At 32.6% G+C, this 23,225-nt stretch overlaps 1 protein-coding gene across 13 annotated transcripts in view; it reads left to right on the top strand.

The window, feature by feature from the left end:
- LOC148628424 (E3 ubiquitin-protein ligase PDZRN3-like) overlaps positions 1–23,225 on the top strand; it is a 165,192-nt gene that overhangs the window by 96,097 nt on the left and 45,870 nt on the right. For 6 of the 13 annotated variants that reach the window (XM_088587371.1, XM_088587460.1, XM_088587431.1 and 3 more), the window contains exons 2-3: positions 10,699–10,919; positions 17,927–18,065. In XM_088587371.1, the coding sequence (XP_088443497.1) occupies positions 10,699–10,919; positions 17,927–18,065 (360 nt within the window). Of the gene's footprint in view, positions 1–3,346; positions 3,423–3,559; positions 4,299–9,042; positions 9,068–10,507; positions 10,605–10,698; positions 10,920–17,926; positions 18,066–23,225 lie in introns of those variants that run through there. The other 7 variants (XM_088587414.1, XM_088587404.1, XM_088587451.1 and 4 more) reach the window with 7 other exon arrangements.

The following is a 23,225-nucleotide window of genomic DNA, read 5'->3' as shown; positions in this document are numbered from 1 at the left end:
AAAAAACAATACAAACCCGACCTGTTTGAGAATGGGGTTCAGGAATGCACCACTTGGGGTAATACATTACGGTAGTTTTCCTCATTTTTTGTAATATGGATTGATATCATTATAAGCAACTTGGTTGGGATTCAGGAAAAACAGGATGCCTACCCTATTGGTGCACCTGACCCATACTTCAGTTTTAGTGGAGGTCAGGTTGATAAGTTAGTCATTAGTCTCTTTGTGTTAATGTCTGTGTGTATTCTTTTGTGTCTATGTGTATTCTGTAGTGTTAGAGTGTGTGTGTTAGTGTCTGTGTGTATTCTTCAGTGTCTATGTGTATTCTGTAGTGTTTGTGTATTAGTGTGTGTATGTTATTGTCTATGTGTATTCTGTAGTGTCTGTGTGTTAGAGTGTGTGTGTTAGTGTCTGTGTGTATTCTTTAGTGTCTATGTGTATTCTGTAGTGTCTGTGTGTTAGTGTGCTAGAAATTATATCAGTACAACAAAGTGTCATACCACAAAATAAAACCTTGGATTGATATTAGGGGTTGTCACTTGCTTTGATAAGGAATTAGGGACCAAAAAGGGATAAGATAAAAAACATTTTTCTGATGTATAGATAATAACTTGAGTGAAAGTGAATGGATCTTTTTGAAATTGTACCAAAGGTGCCTTACCAAAGGAAGGCTGGGGTTGATTTTTGGGGATTTGCTTATTGAGTAATTAGTGGTCAGAAAGGGGCCACTGCAACTCTGATCAAAATCTTTTCCTGTGTCAAATATTTAATTGCAACGAAATTCAGAGAGTTGTATCAGGCTTGAATGGTTTGTCCATACTTACCCCAACTATTCAGGGTTTGACCTCTGCAGCTCTGTCCTGTAAAGCATTTTATCCGCTCCTATTGAGAAATTTGCTGGTATTTCTATTATAAATTCCGTAATTATATAGCAATGTTAATGTCAAATATGTGTCTTGGCTGGAATAGACTGAAATTAAAACTAATTCTATGGAATTTTATTACAATCAGAAATACTTAGCCACATTGCACAGGAGAAAAATAAGTACTATGCAGAAGAATGTATCCAGAATTTTTGTGATATGAATTTTCTCCATTACGTTTTTCCTTAGTCCTCTCTGACTAAGTTCTTGTCAGTTTTAGTGTTCTTTATTTCTAATGATATCTAACTAAAATTCTTAGTGCATGCACTTAGTGGATGGGAACTACTTTGGTGCGTGTGACACTATAATTCCAGCAAATAATTCTTGGAGAAATTCTCTTTTCTGCATTTTAGGTTATTTTTTAGTGTAGCAGGATTGATTCTGATTGTAAGAGATCACACAAAACAAAAAATCAAAGACTGAAGTTTTCAAAGTTGCTTATTGTCAAATAATCTCTGCCACTGATTTTGACTTACTTTCAACATCCGTAATGGCACGAATGCAATATGCTCTAAAATCGGGTGCCTTCCGCTTAAATCTTGGTTCCTTTGATATGATTGCATACTCTTTCATAACTGTGATGACCCAAATGTTTTCATCAAAATAACTGGAACCAGATTTAATAACTGGCAATGGCTATATGTAGATATCGGGGTCCTTATAATGTATATGACATATATAGTCTATTGTAACGAGCCCCTGTGTTTGAATCAGAAACTGGGTAATATTATATAAATTCAATGCTATCTAACTGATCATTTCATCTTTTAATGTAAATTTCCTGTTCTCATACAAGCAAAAAACACACATAGACATGTGTGTGATATTTTTTTAAAAGAGGTACATTTTAGCGCTCATGATATTGACCAGGGAACCAGATTAGGAACCAGATTAAACAACTGGCAACAAATATTCATAGGTATCTGGGCCCTGCTAATGTATATGACCTATATAGTCTTGTAACAAGCCCCTGTGCCTGAATCAGAAACTGGGTCATGTTCAATACTAACAGATCATTTCATATAAACTTCAAGTTTCTTCTTTGTTCCTAGGAGACCCTTATTTCTTGTGCTCTAAAACTGAGTATGTTGGCATCATACTGCTGTAATTGTTTCTTATAATAATGTTTGACATGTACTACTTGGAGAGAATAATCTCAAATTTAATCATATCAAGATTTGTTGCATGTAATCTCATTACATAATAGGTTTCTTCAAGTGCATGTTATTTGATTGTAGATCAGCAGGCCATGGAGCCAATTAATGCTTAGCTTTTGTTTACTTGTTTACTGAAGTGTATTTGAGAAAAGAAAATGTTTACTTATAAATATACATAAACGGAATTCAATCCTTATTAAGAGGTTTTTAGAGTTGATGTAGGTACAGATTTGTTTAGTTTTAAATCCACCAATCATTTGATTTGAATAGGTGAGAAAACATTTTATCCAGATTATATAACTGATCACTTTGGTTAACTTCTCAAAAAGTGATTTAGTGCTTTCTTTGTAAATACTCATGATATAAGTGAGAAGCAATTTTCATTATTTTTGTCTCCTTATAAATATTTGGGACACTAAGTTGTGTTTTTTTTTTAAAACACGGACAAAGGGTCATGATCTCAAATTTCTTTTCAAGTGATCATCTAATTTACAATCATATAATAGTATGGCTGTCTATAGACACCTGGTTTCCATTATAAAAGTTAAACTTTGACATTTAGGAACAGTGAAAGTAAAACAGGTTCTCTGTTATTACTTGTTCCAACTGTTCAATGTTTAATTGTGATCTTAATTGGCTGTTCTTCATTTAACATTTTATCAATTACTAATAAATAATGCTATTACAAAGTATAAAATAGTTGACATTGTATCATTTTTTGTATCTTGATTACAATTTGACTTCTCTTGCCAGTTTCAGTACAAATGTTATTTTTGCCTCTTGTTTATTTAACCCCAGGGTGTGATTCCTACAAAACAATTCTAAATAGGAGTGTTACATTTTATAATCTATCCAAACAATGGTTGAGTGTGTTTTTAATTAATATTTACACATTTACAGAAGTGTCCAGTTATTTTAAAAAAAAAAAATAGTGGAAGATAATTCAAAATCAAAATTACAATGTAATGAATATGTATCAATTTTTAACATGTTAAGGATATGTTTGTAATTATTTATATGATAAAAATCTGAGTCTGTTCAGAAAGTGCAACTCTGTTCAAGAAGTGCAGACAGCGTTTAAGCAGGTTGAAGTTGGTATATCTGCAGTCACCTATACAGTGCATAAATGATAATCTGAAGAACTTGGCATCTCTTCTATCAATTTTTGTTTCACTCCTTGTAAATTTTTGGCAAATTTATAAAAGGTTTAGTCTGTCAAACAAACACAAACTTTGTGTTATCCCACATTAGTTTGAAACTTTTATTCAGACACACTGTGGTGACCTTAGCTCAGTGAACAAATACAAAAAGGCAGAAATACTTTGAAAAAGATAAAAGATAGGTAAAAATGTACAATACAAGTATTATGTGAAGTTTTCCCTTGAAGGACTTATCAATTTTGTAAATGTTTTTTTTTCTTTTTCTGAAAAGGAGACTTTAATTGCACAGGAATTTTTTCCATTTATAAATTTTGATTTGATAAGTGAAACACCTGAAGAAATTTGATACAGATTGTACCTTAGTCATGCAAACTTGTCTTTTCTTCAACTAATACCTGTATATGTCATCAGAACTAACTAGAAAAGGTAGGGATTTTAGTTTTTTGTTACAAAATATATGTTATCCTCTAATATAAATACAAAGGTGAAAAAAAAAGTCACTTGTAACTGTTGTTAAAGTTTTAATGCAATCTATTATTCTGTAAATTGGAAGTGTTTATCTGGAAATTGAATTGTAGCTATGTCTTCATAAGTTTTGTTAAAGAGATAGGACAAACACTCATTCTTTTGTTAGAGGGATTTAATTAATCAGGAAATTAATAACTTACAGTGACGAAAATCCAACAATTATTGATATTTTGGACTTTCCATCTTAGTTTAATCAATAACAGCAGATGACCAACCCTCTAATTTTCTGTCGCAGGGATATAGAATTTGTTCTAATACTTTTGATGTATTGTCAATATTCAGTGATGGTTAGGGATACAGTCCAATAGACGCTGTATTGAAGGATTTAGTAGGAAGATAATAACATTGTGTGATTATATCCATTAATGTATAGAGTATGGCTGTTTATCATGTGAAATAGGATTTTAAAGCTTGAGTTAGAGTAGCAGGTGGTCATGCTGTTAAAGTTTCTCGGCTAAACCTTAAAAGGAAAATAGTAAGCTCTTTATTCTTAATTTGATTCATGGAACTGAACAATAAATGAATATGAGGTAAGATTAACACATCTTTTTGAAATATTGAATGACTTTGGTTTCAATGCAAGTGATTATAAAATATAATTTCTTTAAGCAATTGTTTGATTCAAGCATCACATCTTTTATTATTATCATTAAAATTTCTGTAAGCACTTGAGCATTTGTTATGAGTAGCTATATATTGGTGGTCTGGTTTGTTTATGGGATTGTAACTGTGATGATTCATTAGGAAAGTGCAATCTAAAGGTGGTAGAACTACTATTTATTTATTTGAAATCCCAAGGGGTCAATTCCACTTTCTTAGTTTTTTTTAGAAGCCTTTTCAATTTGGAACAATGAGACATCTTACATTTGTTCAGAAATTTTAGATTTGTGGTTGGACTGAAAATAATTTTTTCCTTTGTTCGTTTTCTTAAGCTGATTATAGATTTTTCTGGCATAAGATCAATGATGATGATTTATCTGTGCTAGCTTAACATTGAAAACTGTTTTGTCTTGTCTCAATAATACTAGTTAGAATCAAAACCTGTTTCATTGACACATCATGCTTCACCATAAGTTCATCATCAACTTTGTAATCAACAGTTCATTATTGCAATGTTACTTTCACTTTATGATCACAAGACCATGGGTAAAATTGTTAGTGTGTCATTAGATGGTAGCCTACAGCTGACAATAGATATAAAATGACATTATAAACTGTCAGCATTTCTCATAGAATGACTGCAATGAACCATTAACTGATGGAAGAAAAGACAATTATAAAGTGATGCTAAGACAGTTATAACATTACCAAGGTTAGGTAAATCAATATTGGAGAAACTACAGCTTTAAACAGTAGCCCCCACAAAATTCAGATTTAGGCATCCTGGGTAATGATGGATATTGGAACACTGAAGCTGTTATATGTATGTTCTGTACAGTACCGGTACTTTATAATACTTTTTTATCTGTATTTGTGTGAATCCATCTGGTCACACTTGTGGAAGCAACTGCTGGGAAATCATCTGACAGGTTTTGTTCAAATTTTGTAGGATTGTTAATCACCATTTGTTGTTGATCATATGGCGCTGCCATTTTGGTTCAGCAAATATTACAGAAGTTGTGGGACTTATGCACTTCAAATTTTTTGTTGTTGTGGCAAGTTGCTTGTTTAATAATCATCCAAAATTTTGAAAAATAGATAAGGTAGGTTAATTGGGGTTGACTGAGGATTTATATGTTTGTGGTGGATGATTCAATCAGATTTTAATCTATTGGTAAAATTGTTAAATTTTTCAAATACAAAGTGCTTTAAACATAAAGTCAAACATTTTTGAAGTGATCAGTGTTTTATCAAATTGGCATATAAACCTTTGTCTGTATATACGTATAAGTTAATGAGTTTTTATACAAATGGAGAAATTTGCAGTTATAGAATGGTATCATGCTGTCTTTGTCTTTGTCGTCAGGAGCCCATGGACAATTTGGTTTCTAGAAATAACTTAAGTATGAGTGTATGGATCTTATACAAAGTCCATACCCTGGAAGGAAGGCTTGGATTAATTCTGGGAGTTGTGACTTGAACTGTTAAAGAATGAGGGACCAGAAACAAGCACTTACATGATATCTGGACAATAGCCTGATTATTAGTAAATGGATCTCAATGAAATTGTACCACTAGGGGTGGTACTATAAAAAGGAAGCCTGGGATTTATGTTCAGGGTTGTGACTTGAACAGTATAGGAATTAAGGGCTTAAAGGGTCCCAAATACAAGCATTTTAATGATAAAACAGTACTTTAATTATATGTCAATAGATCTCAATGAATTTGTAGCTTGGATTGGTGTACAGGTATTTTATTTAAACTGTATAGGAACTAAGATCCCAAGAGTGACTGGAAACAGGTATTTTCATGATATTTGGACACTAATTTGTCTAAAAATGAATCTGTGAAATTGTACCACAAAGACTCACATTTCCAAAGTAAAGCTGGGATCAAATTTGGGAGTTGTAATTTGAACAATTAATGAATAAGGGGACTAAAAGAGGCCACTTTGGTTCTGGTAAAATTCCTATCCTGTGTCCAATATTTAATAAGAATCAAAATTCAGAGCTGTTTAAAGCCTTAATGGTGTGTCCATATTTCCCTTTGTTTAGGGTTTGACCTCTGCAGTTGTATCAAGCTCTGCCAAGTAAAGCATTTTATTCTGTGTTTTAGCTTCTTTTCATTGCAATTTCTATTTGTATGGTGTAAGGGCCTCTTGGAAAACTAACTGTGTTACACTCCTATGTTTAAATCTATTATTATTCTTCTAATTTTGAAGTCCTTAAAGTTTAGTGGTACTTTTCCCCTTCCTGGTGAAACAACCTTGTTTGAATGAACCTACACCATGAAAAAAAATCTTCAAATTTAATAACAGCTGGCATTGAATTTGGTTCATTTAGCTGATAAAAATTTATAAGGATAAATGAGTTAAATATAGCTTTCAAATTTAATGATTGCACTCAGAAAGTAGGGTAGGTATAGGTATATTGCATGTACATGTATCAAGGTCTCTGTTTTGAAAATGATCAGTCAAGGTTGTTGTGCTCCTTCAGACTATGCAAGTGGTTATTTTAGAATTTCCTGTTTATTTTGTCATTTGTAAGAATGATTTGTAGATTTAAAAATCAAGAATTTGTTTTATTCACCTAGTTGCTATGGAAACCTTGATATTTTGCAATCCTTAACTTGCTAATCATTTACACAGATATATTAAACTTGCAGAATTTTACATTTTTATAAATACAGATGTTGATAACAGTTAATTTAGTTGTATGAAAATGATCAATGATAAATTTGTAGGTATTTTTTTCAAAATAATCTATTGTATAAGGGGTATTTGAATATTCTCTCTTTGATTTAGCAGTAACACAAATTTAATTGTAATTTAGGATCTTGATCACTTAATGTAAATCCTGTATTTAGATGGAAGTAGTACTTTAAAAGTAACTTTATCTTGCATCGCAAGTTTATTTTTGTGTATGGCAATATAATTGATATATTAAAACTACTATTTCTTAACAGTTGGAGACTTTATAAGTAGGCTTTTATTAATCAGTGAAAATCAGGTGCTATAGGATTATAACTGTGATGATTCATGGGATTAAATATTCCAGTCCCTAATGTTATGTGCACCTGCTATTCTTTACATTATTATATAAATCAAAGTTTTATCAACTGCTTCAATGGATCCTGGTTTTGTAATTAAACATTGTACAATATTGGAAGTATGCTAAAATGTTTTTGATGTTGACAGTAATGATCATTCAGATACTTTCTATAGTAATATTAAATTTTGATGAGAACTAGGGTTCTTTGTTCAAGCAACAATGTTCAAAGCTTATGCCAAGGAACTATCTCTTGGCTATAATCTGGGGCAGTTCCCGACAATGTTCATAGCTATGCCATGGAACAATATCTTAGCTATAACCTAGAGCAGTTCTCAACAATATTCATAGCCTATGCCATGGCACAATATCTAATCTTTAACCTGGGGCAGTTTCAACAGTGACCATACCTATGCCATAGCACAATATCTTAGCTATAACCAGGAGCAGTTCCCAATAGTGTACAAAGCCTATGCAATGGCACAATATCTTATCTATGACTTGGAGCCTATGCCATGGCACAATATCTTATCTATGACTTGGAGCCTATGCCATGGCACAATATCTTATCTATAACCTGGAGCCATTCCCAACAATGTTCATAGCCTATTCCATGGCACAATATCTTATCTTTAACCTGGAGCAGTTCTCAACAATGTTCAAAGCCTACGTCATAGCACAATATCTTATTTATAACCTGGAGCAGTTTCAGTAGTGACCGTAGCATATGCCATGGCATTAAAATTGCATTAAAATCTTAGCTATAACCTGGAGCAGTTCCCAATAGTGTCCAAAGCCTATGCAATGGCACAATATCTTATCTATAACCTGGAGCAGTTCTCAACAATGTTCGTAGCCTATGCCATGGCACAAAATCTTATCTATAACCTGGAGCCATTCCCAACAATGTTCATAGCCTATTCCATGGCACAATATCTTATCTTTAACCTGGAGCAGTTCTCAACAATGTTCAAAGCCTACGTCATTGCACAATATCTTATTTATAACCTGGAGCAGTTTCAGTAGTGACCGTAGCATATGCCATGGCATTAAAATTGCATTAAAATCTTAGCTATAACCTGGAGCAGTTCCCAACAGTGTTCATAGCCAATGCCATGGCACAATATCTTATCTATAACCTGGAGCAGTTCTCAACAATGTTCGTAGCCTATGCCATGGCACAATATCTTATCTATAACCTGGAGCCATTCCCAACAATGTTCATAGCCTATTCCATGGCACAATATCTTATCTTTAACCTGGAGCAGTTCTCAACAATGTTCAAAGCCTACGTCTTAGCACAATATCTTATTTATAACCTGGAGCAGTTTCAGTAGTGACCGTAGCATATCCCATGGCATTAAAATTGCATTAAAATCTTAGCTATAACCTGGAGCAGTTCCCAACAGTGTTCATAGCCTATGCCATGGCACAATATCTTATCTATAACCTGGAGCAGTTCTCAGCAATGTTCGTAGCCTATGCCATGGCACAATATCTTATCTATAACCTGGAACCATTCCCAACAATTTCATAGCCTATACCATGGCACAATATCTTTTCTATAACCTGGAGCCATTCCCAACAATCTTCATAGCCTATGCCATTGGACAATATCTTAACTATAACCTGGAGCCATTCCCAACATTGCAGTTAAGTGAATAAAAGAAAAATCTCAGTTGTTCAACAAAGGGGCATGTGATTGATATATACTACATAAATAGTACTCCAACTAAGAATCATGCAAAATGTGATTCATGGATGATAAACTTGCATATTTTTATTTTTGATATTAAACAGAAATTAACATTAAGTTTTTCATCTAACCCATGTTCTTTGGGGATAAAAATTATATAAAATGCACTGTAGATTTCAAAATTAAGGAAGATAACTCTGTAAATGATTCTCAAATACAACAGAATATGTTAGATTTTCAATGTTGATTATCTCCTAAGAGCAGACAGATTTGAATGAATAATTATACATTTCATAACATTGACCCATAACACAACTTAATTACGAAAAATAAAAATATGTAGTCTTTTTTTTTTTTTAGGTGTATCACATTTTTCAGATTTTGCATGATTCTTACTGAGACAGCTACTTAATAATTCATTCTGACTTTTTCTAATATAATTATGTACTAGTTCATGACTGGAATAAAATGTTTCTAGCTCATCCAAAATTTGGTTTAGCCAGGTTTTCATTGTATAGAACCATACCCTGTGCTTGGTCCTTCCAATGATGGTTACATGATTTGATCTTGTATAAGTATCTGTAACATAGACTCCATATGGTGTGATTGTAATAAAGATAGCGCTTTTAAAATTTAAGTACAATGAATGCTTGAAAATAGCATCATGCTTTACACAGAAGAATCTATTTACCAGCACTATTAACAACATATTGTGTTTTATAAACAGATGTTTTATTCTCATTGTACACTTTGGTACACATTTCTCAATTGTCAATACAATGTATCAGCTTGGGTAGTCATTTTGGTTGATCAGGTTAGATTGATTGTACCAAGTGCTTCATTATATACTTAGTTAGTGGGGGATTTTATGTTGTATAATTGGTTGGGTTAGGTACAACTTAATCTTGTCAAACTGTCCTAGACAGGTCTCATTATATAAATTAAGAAATGATAACTGAATGACAGGATAACATATTTTTTACTAGCACTGACAAAAAGAACTTTTATGAAAATGTTATGGTAGAAGTCATTTTTCCTTGAAATGTATTGCATAATGTGCTTGCAACAAAATACCTTTCATAAGAAGAAACTTTAATGGTGATGTATATCATGCTTAATGTCATCCTAGATTTTAATTTTGAAAAGATCTTGAATTGAAAATTATTATTTGTGTTCTAAAAAAGTGTATAAATCAGACTCCCTTAGGCATAAAGTAATGCATGGATTTAGTCTGGCTATAGGTTTTAATGATTACATGAGCACCCTGCTAACAGGTGATTGATTTTTTTCTCTGAATGTTTCAGAATTTACATAATTTTTCATCCATCCATTGAAAAATTGACAGATTCGTAGAGTGATTTATGTTTGATAAAATTGTAAAATAGGAGTAAGATATAAAGAAGTAAAGATTGTATTGTATGATGTATTCATGACAGAAAATATTGTGGAATTATAAGTAGCCAATGGAAAATATTGTGTTCAGTAATCTTAAGGTATGTGTCCGTAATTGTATACATATTCTGCAGGTGAAATGGCATTATTAATGCAAGACATTTAACAAAAATTAATTTCAATTTCTTTCTACAGGTCAATGGCCAAGATTTGTCACAGTCAAGTCACGAAGAGGCTGTTGAAGCCTTCAAAACCGCAAAAGAACCTATAACAGTTGAAGTATTGCGTAGGGAAAATAAAAGTAAAATGAAATCACGAACTCCAACCATGGTTTCTATAGGAACACAGACAGAAGAGGAAATCTATGGATTTATGAGACCTCCCACACCTCCAATGTATGGATTTAATGCTAATATGTAAGTCTTTCCAGTGTTTGTTAAAGTCAGTGTAGAATTAAGATGATGAAATATTGTAAAGGAACTTTTATTCATTGGTATTATTTTTCTTGATATTTTATAAGTGTGTTAGTTCATTGGCTTTTAATTTGGTGGGTGTCATGAGATCTTCACAGTTTTACTGGAAATTGAACTTAGAAATTTACTGAAAATTGACAAAGCAGCAGTTTAATAACACTCAATTTTCTTGTTATTAACTTTGAATGGTGACAGATTGAACCCAACCACATTTAACAAAATAAATAAAACAGAAGTCGAAAATTGATGCAATTAGCCAGGAATAAGTTTGACATTTAAAAGTGTCTGACATGATGCTTTGGTGAAATGGTAAAAAGCAGTTCTTCCTGCAGTGTCATATCATAATTTTATTGGCAATGGCTGATCCAGAAATTCTGGAAGAGGGGGCTTTTCTATTAACAAAACTTTCAACCTTTGATACTGTTTTTAGGGATTATGGCTCCAACTGTTTTTATATAATGGGTAAAAAAGTGTTCAAAAACAGGTAACATAAATTTTATAACTCCAATAAAAGAATATGAATGTCTCAAATATTGCATACCACATAGGTCAGGCTGGGGCTATTTTTTTGTTTTTTGTTTTTTGGGGTTTTTTTGGGGGGAAAGGGGGGTTAAGACTTGAACCATTAAGGAATGAGGGATGAAAAAGGGGCCAGATAGAAGCATTTTCCTAATGTGTGGACAAAAACTTCACCAGAAATAAATGGATCTTTTTGAATTGTACTGTAAGGTTGTGATACTGCCAGAGGAAGACTGAGATTAATTTATGTGTTTTGACTTCATCCTTTTAGGATTTAGGGACCAAAAAAGTGGTCAGAAACAAACATATTCCTGATATCTGGATGATAACTTGAGTAAAAGGGAATTCTCTTTGGGATTGTACCACAAGGTGCTATACCGGTACTCCCAAAAAGAGGTTGGGATTGATTTTTGAGGTTTGACTGGAACCATTTAGGAATTAGGGACCAAAAAAGGACAACTTTGATTCTAGTATCATTCTTATCATGTGTCAATGTCCTATCACAATCTAAATTCAAAGCTATATCATGCTGGAATGGTGTGTCCATACTTGCTGCAGTTGTTCAGTGTTCACCCTAGGCCTCTTTGGTCATATTTATCTGTGCCCTGCGATTCATTTTTTATGTCTCCTCCCACTTTGGTGGGGAAACATATTGTTTTGGCCTGTCTGTGTGTCCCTGTGTCTGTCACAAAGTTTGTCAGCGCAACGTCTCTGAAAATATTGAACTGAATTTTACGAAACTTAGTATGTAGCAAGGACATCATATGTTTTTGTGCATATTTCTAATAAATTTTGATCCCCAAATTTTTGTAGGAGTTATGCCCCTTTGAACTTAGAAATTTGCCAAAAATCCTCATAAATTACCTTGTCAGTGCAACCTCTTAGAAACTACACAACTGGTCAGCACAACTTTTCTGCAGCCTCTCAACAGAATTTTATGAAGCTGTTCTGTGGATATGGTGGATACTGCAAGTGGATCTAGGTTGCGGGACAGGGAAGACATGTTTTTGCAGACAAAAACTATCTTTAATTTTATTTTGTTTCTTCCTTTTGTGAATTTTTGGGTTGTAATAATCTTATAAGGGAAGGACGAAATCCATGTATGTTGTATCTATATAGCATGGTGCAAGCTAGATCCATTTACATTACTAAGGCCAGGCAAGCTATTGCCATCACTTTGTGTCCGTCGTCGTCTGTCGTCGTTTACAATTATACAAAACTCTTCTCCTCTGAAACTACTTGACCAATTAGAACCAAAGGTAGGAATGTTCCTTTGGGTTTCCTGCTGGGAATTGATGTGGGGAGTTTTGATTCATCAACAAACATTGCCCTGTTACTAAAAATAAAACATAGGGGTCAGGCAGTAGTTTTTTGCATATATCTCCTAAATCAGATTTTTCGCATATATCAGCCAAAATCTTGAAAGCTGTGATAGATAGAATAAAATATTAAATTGTTGAAATGATCCTTATGATACAACCTACAAATGTTTGCAGGGATCAAACTTGTTGGACGACTCCTTGTTAGAGTTATTGCCCTGGAAAGGCAAAAAATTGTGTTTTTAGCAGTTTTCAGCCAATATCATGAAAACTATAATAGGTGGAATGAAACTTTCAATTGATGAAATGATCCTTCTGATAAGCCCTACCAAAGTGTTCATTGAGTCAAAATTGTTGGGCAGCTCCTTGTTGGAGTTATTGTCCTTGAAAGACAAAAAAAACTTATTCGGTGTAAAAACTATGGGTAATACATGTGAACCTTTTTCTTTGATAGCCCATTTTCTATTCATACTTTGTCACTCTGTTCATAATTGTATTGATGAAATGTTTAGCTCTGTTAAATGGTTTTCAAGCCACTCTTGTCAATACTGTATAGATGTAACTTTTATTTCTATTTTATGGTCTCAAAGGCCACTCTAGTCAGTACTATAGAAAATGAGCTTTTATGCTATGTTTGTTCGGTGGTCTGAAAGATGCTGTGGTCAGTACTGTAGTAAATGAGCTTTTAGGCTATGTTCTGTTTGGTGATCTGTTTGGTGGTCTGAAGGATGCTGTGGTCAGTACTGTAGTGTTGGTACTTAAATATGCCATCACTTTGTGTCTGTTGTTCCTTGTCCCTCAAACATAAACTTTTCTCATTTTGCTCAACTATATGAAAACTCCTTGACCAATTTTAATTTAACATGACATAAATGATGTATGGAAGTGCTTTCTTCAAAATATCAACTTTGAGGTGGAATTTGTGGTCTCAAAGCTGTTCTAATTAGTACTGTATTGGCAGAACTTTCATTTACATATTTTATTTATCACACAGCTGCACATTTTTAGTAGAAATAATTATAGTCTAAAAATACCTGAACTATTGAAGGTGAAGCCACTGTTTCTACCCTATTCCAGACAGTGTGTATTCATATCTGTACGACTGATGGTAAGTGCTTGTGGATTTACAAAACAAAGTGAAATGTGCTTGGTTCTTTACCCTGTGTTGTTGGGTTATAAATGGAACCTGCTGATAGATAACAATTCTATTTTAACAACACGAATTATATGTCTATATATTTTCTCCTGTGATAAGTATGTGGTTTAGAACAATTTTTTCTTCTTTTTTCTAGTATAGTTCTGATCGTTACTTGGGTTTAAGGTATTTAACATTTGTTGAAATATTTTGTCATGAATTATACACATTATTATCCCTTTTTATTGAACTTAGGGGATAAATACCTTTAATATGATAGGTTGAAAATATTGGAAAAATTACAGATTACTTGGTACACAAACTTTGAAAAAATTCATAGTAAAAATTTGTCATATTTGCATCAAAATATTTAATGAAGTTAAATAATATAATTGGTATGAATCATCATGATGAAAAGATAGATGAAAGTGCAGTTTAGTAGCCACTAATCCTACTTTCACCATTGGTGATGTACATTTCAATATACAATGTTATGATTTTATATTGACTGGCATACCAGCACGAAAGTAAAGCTTAAAGAAGTCATGTGAAAATTTAGGCATGAGATAATTTCACAGGCCTAAACAATGTTTAGCTGGCTGCAGTATGAGTAATGTACCCTGCTTGTTGGATTAGAAAATACTTCATATAACCTTTCTGGATATTGACATGAAAAAAAATTGAGGGAAATATTTTGCTTTGATATATATTTGAAATGAGAAAGATAGGGTTACCCATCCTTTATTTGATTGAAATTTAGACATTATTGTATATTTGTGGAGACAGAATGTTACATTTAGTATCATTCATGGTGACAAAAATCCTCAAAACAGACCATATTATTTTGATTGAAAATTGATACCAAAACATATAATGGGATTACATAGAGAGTTTAATTGAATTCTGATGGAAATTTTCAAATTGTAAGATTTACCCAGTCTCTGAAATATGTATTTGTTCTTCCATGTTAAGAGATTTTGATCAAACTACATGTGAGGTTTAGACCACAAGGGGGCATGACAATCACTCAACAAGGTCATCTTTAGTTTCCTAATCACAGAAATAGATCGACTACCCACAGTGACATTCAAAGACTATTTGGTTATTAATGGAATTAAGCACACTATAAAATAGTTTGGTTGAATATGATTAGCAATGGGTTGTGACTTTTAGGTAGTGAATCATTAATTGATTTTGACAAGTCTGTCCTTATTCAAATCAAGCAGTTACTAGAACAATTTATGCTGCTCATAGTTTTTGCTAACTTTTAACTTTTTTTCTTCTAATGTTCTGTTTATGTATTGTATGTATGTATTGTTTGGCCCTTTTTGGAGAAGTTAATACTATGTAGACAAGTGTTAGTCAGAGACCTGTGAGTAAGAAAGGAAGTGTCAATTGTGCAGATCTGGTGATTATTCTGATAGTATCAGTGTTCATTTAAAGTGTTTGGTCATGTCATTTTTATACCCCTCAGCTTTAAAATGGGTGCTATACTATTATCTGGATGTCTGCAATTCCATTTAATTTCTTAACATCCTCACCAATGGCTCCATGGAATTTTATGAAACCTGCAGATGCTGGAATGATTTTAAGAAAATTTTGGTATTTTAATTTATTATAAATATGAATTCTTTTTAAAAAGCATTAAATTGACTTTGCCAGAGGGAAAGGGATACCCATTTTGTTCCTGTAACTTCTCTAAAACCCCTCAATAAATTTAATGAGACTTTCAATGATACTCAGTTGATGTCTTTGTGTGCCTGGTATTCTAATTTTTGATCTGAATTAATTTTGGTTATTTTAATTTCTATGTGACTTGAGGGTAAAGGGCATCCATTTTTGTAACTGCATTGCTTTCTAAACCACTTGCTGACTGTAAATGAAACTTTTAGAGAAGTGAAAAGTTTAATGATATTGCTACTATTTTGAATTTTAGTATTAATGAATTTTTGGTTTTTCATTAGTGCATGATATGGACTTTGCCATCAGCATTGACTCAGAAAGGGTATACCTTGTTAGTTTTTGGAGGACACTTATTATATAAATGATGCTATGTACAATTTTAATCTTTAATTTTAGTACCTTAAGGTACATATCCAACTTCAAGACAAAATTGAAATTATAGTGTATATAGGGGAATTGTGGAATGTTTATGAGCTATGCTCACCATAATTCTAGTTTTTAACAAATCTAGAACAAACAGAACAGAAAAAAATAATTGTGCTTCACTCTATATTCCTTGCTATTCTTATTTTCATGTTGTTTTATACATAATGTAAATGCCTATTTGGAATTCTTAGCAATAAAATCTGAGCTTATTGGCACTAATTGATCATAATTAATTGAGGAATTACTGCTGATAAATATTAATTTCTCCCTGTAACCATTTCACACCCAAAATCTGTCAGATTTCATTTGGAATGTATTAGTAGGGTATTAACTTCCCATAGAAATAAATTTCTACAATAATGTACATGTGATGTTTGGAATTACAAGATAATTATTTACCCATCCCTCTCAGTTTGAAGTCTGGCATCAGATGATGTTGTAACTTATTTTAAAGTAGCAATTAGTTACCATGGTTACCGGAATTCAGAAAACACATGCTGCTGCTCTTTACCTGATAATGATGTTACATTGTTGCATGGACAACAACAGGCACCTTAGTATTTTGATTTTGTCTACAATTTCCGGGTTTGGCGTTTACAGACTCGAGGATTTTCTAATTTTCTAATAATACTTTATTTAAGGATATGATTTCCTATATTGGAGGAATTAGCTCTATTAGATTGGGTCATTTTAATTGCTACTAACTCTTGAAAACATATATTGTTTGTATGGTTCTTAAAAAAGTGGCTAAATTATACAAGGAAGCTACATGAAGGCAGAATCATATAAAGGGATGATTTACTTCCAAAAAAATGATTATTTATGGCATTTGCATTTCCTTAACAATCATAAAATAATCCTGTAGCATCAATCACTTCTCCTCAGTAGTACATCAACAATTTTTATTATGCATCATCATCATTTATTTCATTATGTTTAAATAATACCCATATTCTTCAAATTGCTGAATAAACAAAATTTTATACAGGGACAATACCATATCAGTGAAGTGGACAAACACCGCATTATTTTCAAATTATGTTTGGCTCAGTAAACAAATATAACGTGACCACAATGGGCCTTAAGGTTGTTGATCCTTCATTGTTCATGAGGTGTTCAGTGATGATTACATGTCTGGTTTAACATTAATAGCCATTTTTTGCCAGAATTATTGCACAACAAACAAAAAGAACAAGTCCTGTATGTTTGGAATCCAGTCTGCCTAGTGTAGTTGGCCAAATTAATTTTTATCTGTTGTATATGTAGCACTGCCTTGTTGGGCGCTTGTGGTAAGGGATTTTACATATTTTTCAGTAACTATTCTGAATCACAGTAATGTGGAAATTAAAAGTATATAGATGTTGTAATCTGATGTTTGATTCTAAGTTCTTCAAACACATAGTTTAAACTACAGGAAGAGCAAATGTACTGACATAAATATCTGACTTTTTAGAATTTCAATATCTATCATTCTATTTGTCCATAACTCACTTGGATCTAATGTTTCTTAATCACCAGATTTATATAGAACTACCCTTATAAACAATAAATTCATTTTTCCTATAAGAACCAAATAATTTTTATAGTAGAGAACTTTTATCATACCAGTGTAGGATGAAAGTACCCAGACATTTAAAAAATTAGCAAAGAATTTGGCAAACACAATGGTCGAGACAGGTTTTTGGCAAATTGTGCAGTTTTCTATTCTTGTTGTAACACACATTGTAATTTTCAGACCAATTGACATTAAACATTTCTTGCTGATGTTAGATTGAATTAGTAGCAGATGATTAAGACCTGATGCTGAATAAGTTCTAAAATAATTCTACTGTAAACACTATTATTTTAATATACAATGATTTTTACAGATTATGTCAACCAGCCTCACGTAGACCTGTTGCTTTCTCACAAGATACGGACATGGGCCTTACAGATATTGAGATGGCCCATGGACTGGAATATGATGATGCTTATTTTGAAGAACGTCCATATGAAATTGAATATGAGGTATGTTGATAAATATTACAAATCTATTTTTTTTCAAATTTATCAAAATAGAAGTTCCCTAAGATTTTCTAACATTCATGCTGAGGCAGAGCTGTTAACCACTTATAACGCCCATTGGGGTTCCAAGGCTTTTAGTGCTTACATTTACACACCCTTAAGGATGTCTGCTGCTCATGTTCAGCCTTTTTTTGTCAGATTTTTGGACTCCCCTGGTTTTATCTTTTTCATATCGTTAATATTTTTACCCAGTGAGCCCACTTTTAATTCCATAATTTAATTAAACACTCCTTTTACAGTTTTGAGAAGGTTTTATGAAAGCCTTGATATTTCATCAGGATTTTTAATAAATACAACCTACTATGACAAAACCTATGGAAAATCATTAGAAATCCTTTTCCTGCAAAAATTTCAAATGCTTATATCTCAAAAATGAGCACACTGACCCATCAATTTATATATGACTGCAAAAAATGTGGATATATTGGCATTGTTTGTTGTTATTAAAATTTTTGTTTCCATGCCATAAAATTTTTATATATTGTTAATTGATACTACAGGATGACAATTATTTTTTAAGCGTGTTTCTTATAAAACTCTGTGTTAAGATATTTTGACAGATTGAAAATACCAATTAACATTTTCAGTCTTTAGTGAGCAAAAATGTGGCCACACCCTAAGAATTTTTTTTTCTTTTTTTTATTGGGTTCCTTATGAAAAATGAAGATTTCAGATATTTCGTACGGTTTTCGAGTTATAAAGTGTCAAAGAGGCCAAACCCCCAAAAAATCCACTTTATAGCTCACCTCGCTAAGATTGGCCATGTTAGCTTTTGAAGCCACTGAACAGAATTGATAAAGCCTCTTGACAATCATCCTTGGCATGTCTACTCTCAAAATTATATCCGTTATGGTCCCTAGCCAAAAAAAGGCCACTACTGCAAAAAATAGAACATAGTGGTATCACCATATATTTTTGTTTATTTCTCAAAAACCATAGAAGATAGAAGAAATCTGAGACATTAGGTTCTTATGGCTCAAAGAGATCTATCTTCCCCCAAAATATAAAGATAATCCATTTACCGATTTTGGAGTTATTGCCCTTTATTATGCTGATTTAACATTTTTTTTTTTGTCTTTATACAACCAACAAAATTGCTGTTGTATATTGGTATGGCGCTGTAGTCGTCAGCATTGTCCTTGTCCTCAGCATTATTGTCTAGTGACACTTGGTTTTTTTGTGATTTATTGAGTATAAGTTGGTTGATCTTTATAAAACTTAGAACAAAGTTTTAAACTAGAAATGAAGGATGGTTATGATTTTGGTGTTATAGCCCAATCTTTTTAGAATAAGGGGCCAAAATGGGGCCTAAAACAAACATTTAATAGAAGTCAACTATAAATCTCCAGTAAAAGCATAGGAATGTCAATGATTTTGTCTCACAATATTTTATACCACAATGGTCAGACTTTGATTGATTTTGCTGGTAAAGACTTGAGCTTTTCACAAATTAGGGGCCAAAAAAGGGAGCCATAAACATGCACATACATGATGTCAAGACAACAGCTTGTTTATTTTTGGCCCAATTTTGAATATTTTATTAATGGATTTACATATGAAAATCCCTGCCTGCATTTGTCAATAAGATTTCAGATTTTTCTTAAAGGTTTTCAAGTTATAAGGGATCAAAGGGGCAACAATCGAAAATATCAACATTTTTATTTCAAAAATTTTTAATTGAATTTCAAATTTTATGCTATTTTTTGTTTCCAAACCAGTTGTTGTGTCCATAATTAATTGTAAGTCCCTAAAATAAAGTGTGTCAAAAACTAATATTGTGTCTTCACTTCCCCTAACTGTTATGGGTTTGACCACTGCAATTGTATCATGCTGTACTTGGCGAAGCTTGTTAATTGCCTATTACTTGAAGATGATTAATGTAAATTGATAAAATGTTCCGTATTTCAATATTAATTTTTGATGCAAATTTTAAAAAAAAATTTGTTGACCCTTCTTGAGTTATGGCCCTTGAAAGTTTTAGATATTTTTTATCAGTTTTTGCTTATTAATTAGAAAATGAAAGCAGATTGATGATTAGTGTAAATTGATAAAATATGCAGTAATTCATTATCAATTTTTGACCATTTTCCCAGTTTTTGTGTGTTTTTAACAAAACAATTGCAGATTGATGATTAATGTAAATTGTAAAAAAAATATCAATTATGAAAATATCTATGATTTATACAAATGTCCGAAAAGTCTGTTGATTACATTTTTTAAAGACTGGTGTAGCTTTATGACTGCCTTGAAATATATCTGAATGTTTTCATTGTTCATTTTTTTGCTTTTACTAATCTGAAATTTTATTTTACCACCAAAAATTGCAGTGTAATATATTGCATATATGGCAATGTTATTGATGTCATTTGGCATCTGGGCTCCAATTTCTGTATCAGTAATTGTATCTGAGGTTGGTATAAGTTTTGGAGGTTATGACCTCAATAGTTTTTATATGTCCCCCCCACTTTCCCCGTGGAAACAAATTGATCTTAAAATGTTATGTGACAGCCATCATCAGTGGACACTTTGTTTTGGTGTGATAACTTTAGTTGTGATTGATTAATTGGTTTGATATTTTGATATGAGTTTACCAACCATTTAAGGAAGGTTCCTATTTGAATTAAAGTTTGTGGCCCCTCCCATTTTACTTGTATTTAAAGGACCAAAGGATTCAAAACAAGCATTTTGATTAAGTTAACTACTATGAATAAAAAGAATGCCAACAAAATTGTTAATGAGAAAAGAAGATTGAAACTTCTCTCACTGTAGGTGGGGCTGGAAGAAACTTTGTCATAAATCTACTTGTGTGTTATAATCTCTTAACAGTGAAAAGTTAAGGTAGTGGTACCAGTGCTATATTTGTTAGACATTTTTGTCTTAGAATATTTCTAGCTTTTGGTTATGTCATTAAAATTCATTTGCTTCTGAATGGTACTCTCACTGTAAACGTGTGATCTTCTTGAGGACTTTTTATTTCCAAGTCCCATAATTGACTGCACTGAGGACATTTACCATGAAATTCTCTACATTAACAGTTGTTGAAGCTCCAAGACCAGTCACTAACTGTGCTGAGATTTCTGTAGTACTAAGGCCAATGAATTCATATCTACAGTAAGGACTTCTGTAACTGCATGACTTACTGTGTTGAGATTTCTGTAGTTCTAAGGCCAATGACTTTATATCTACAGTAAGGACTTTTGTAGCTCCATTTCTGTAGTTCTAAGGCTCCATGACTAACTTTTCTGAGGATTTCTGTAGTTCTAAGGCTCCATGGCTAACTGTGCTGAGGATTTCTGTAGTTCTAAGGCTCCATGACTGACTGCACTGAAGATTTCTGTAGTTCTAAGTCCACTGATTTTATATCTGCATTAAGGACTTCTGTTGCTCCATGCTATATGAAAATCTCAGCATTAAGCACTTCAATGGTAAAGGCCCATGACATTGTGTATACTGCATTTAAAGGACATCTCTAGCTCTAAGAGGTTTGGAGACAGCACTATTCCTTCAATGTATTTGAATGAAACTTTATTTGAAGATTGAGCATCATATTTAGATACGCATCAAGAAAACAGTTTTCAGAATACTGTTATCTAAGGAAGATAATCCTACTAGAGTGTACAAGTTTGGTAATGTTTTGTTATTACCCTTCACTTATAGGCTTTATTCCTATTTCAAGTGAGGGTTTCCTCAGTGAGGTAAATCCTAATTATAGTTTTTTTGAAACTTCAAAAATACATTTTGTAAACTACAAAGGGTTGTTGTAGCTTCACATAAAAGGAAAATGAATCCTTATTTAACATAGTTTTAGTACACTCACAGTAAGAAAATTGGTCAGTCGTGAATAAAATGTTTTCTTTATTTTGCATATGGAGCATAGCAGATATTAAATTTGTTTTTAACCTTAATATTCAGTTGAACAAAAGGATGAGTTATGACTGAGTATCATATTTTCTTTTAAGAGAGTAGTTAGCATAGTCTGTGACACATAGATATATTTCAAAGTATAATTTAAGGGTTACTCTTTCATTTAATGACATCAGGGGTCTAACACCTATAATTGATAGTCAATAAAGGATGTCTAGGAAACACCCTCCTCTGCAGTCACAGATATAAAATTGCCACCATTGACCACTTTATGAAAACAAAACTGATATCTTTTAGTCACCTACTTCATCAAACAATTACAAAAATAGTTACTTTATCAAAAGTGAAGTTCAAATCTGGGTAAGAACTAGTGTTTCAAGATTCAATAACCTAAATTTATTACCTTGGTACTCGCACACACACTAGCTTTTCAATATGTTTCCATTCTATTTTTGTATGATGTGGCCATATTATGTTACTGCGTCTTCATCACTATCCTTATAATCGTTATCCATAGACTTTTGGTTTCAGCATAATTACTTGATTATAAGTATAAAAATCTGTATAAAATTGGACCACAAAGATTCTTACCACAAAAGTCAAACTGGGAATGTAAATATAGTTTTTGCTGGCTGGGTCATTCCTCCTAGTAGGATTAATCTAGGGCTGTAACTTAGTACACGATGTATGGTAGTATGGGACAGTTCATTTAGATGTTATTATGTAGGATAGAGGATCAAATTAATGATGCATGTCACAACAAATCAATATTATACAAACGTCTCAGAATGTGACAACTCTATTCACTACACTGCTCCATTGGATCAAATTGATACAGGGAAGATGAAGTTAGCATAGAAAGGTCTGAAAAATTCCCAACAATGTTAGAAAAGTCAAATTTGCACTGCACATTTTTTGTTGTTTCCTCCGTGGGACTTGAACTCATACCGCTGTGACATCTATAGCAACACCGCCTGCACAAAGTCCAGCCTCCAAGACCACTTGGCCAGCTAGCCTGTTTGTGCCACCAGAGGTTGTCCAATGGAAAATCCTGGCAAGTCATGCATCATGTGCTAATGTTGCCTCTAGATTTACAAAGAGGAAGTATCACTCAGTTAATGAATGATATAATTCAAAGTTTAGTTGGTCAAGTGGTCTCAGTGCAGGTGGTGTTGCCGTAGATGTCAAAACTGTGAAGGAGTTTGAATCCTGCTGAGGGAGTGACAAAATTTGCATCTC

Source organism: Perna viridis, chromosome 1 (assembly GCF_037379345.1).
Source record: "Perna viridis isolate PV_CMFRI_1.1 ecotype Kerala chromosome 1, ASM3737934v1, whole genome shotgun sequence".
Lineage (NCBI taxonomy): Eukaryota > Metazoa > Mollusca > Bivalvia > Mytilida > Mytilidae > Perna > Perna viridis.
Note: the sequence above shows the minus strand (reverse complement) of the source record. Positions and strands in the feature narration are given on the sequence as shown.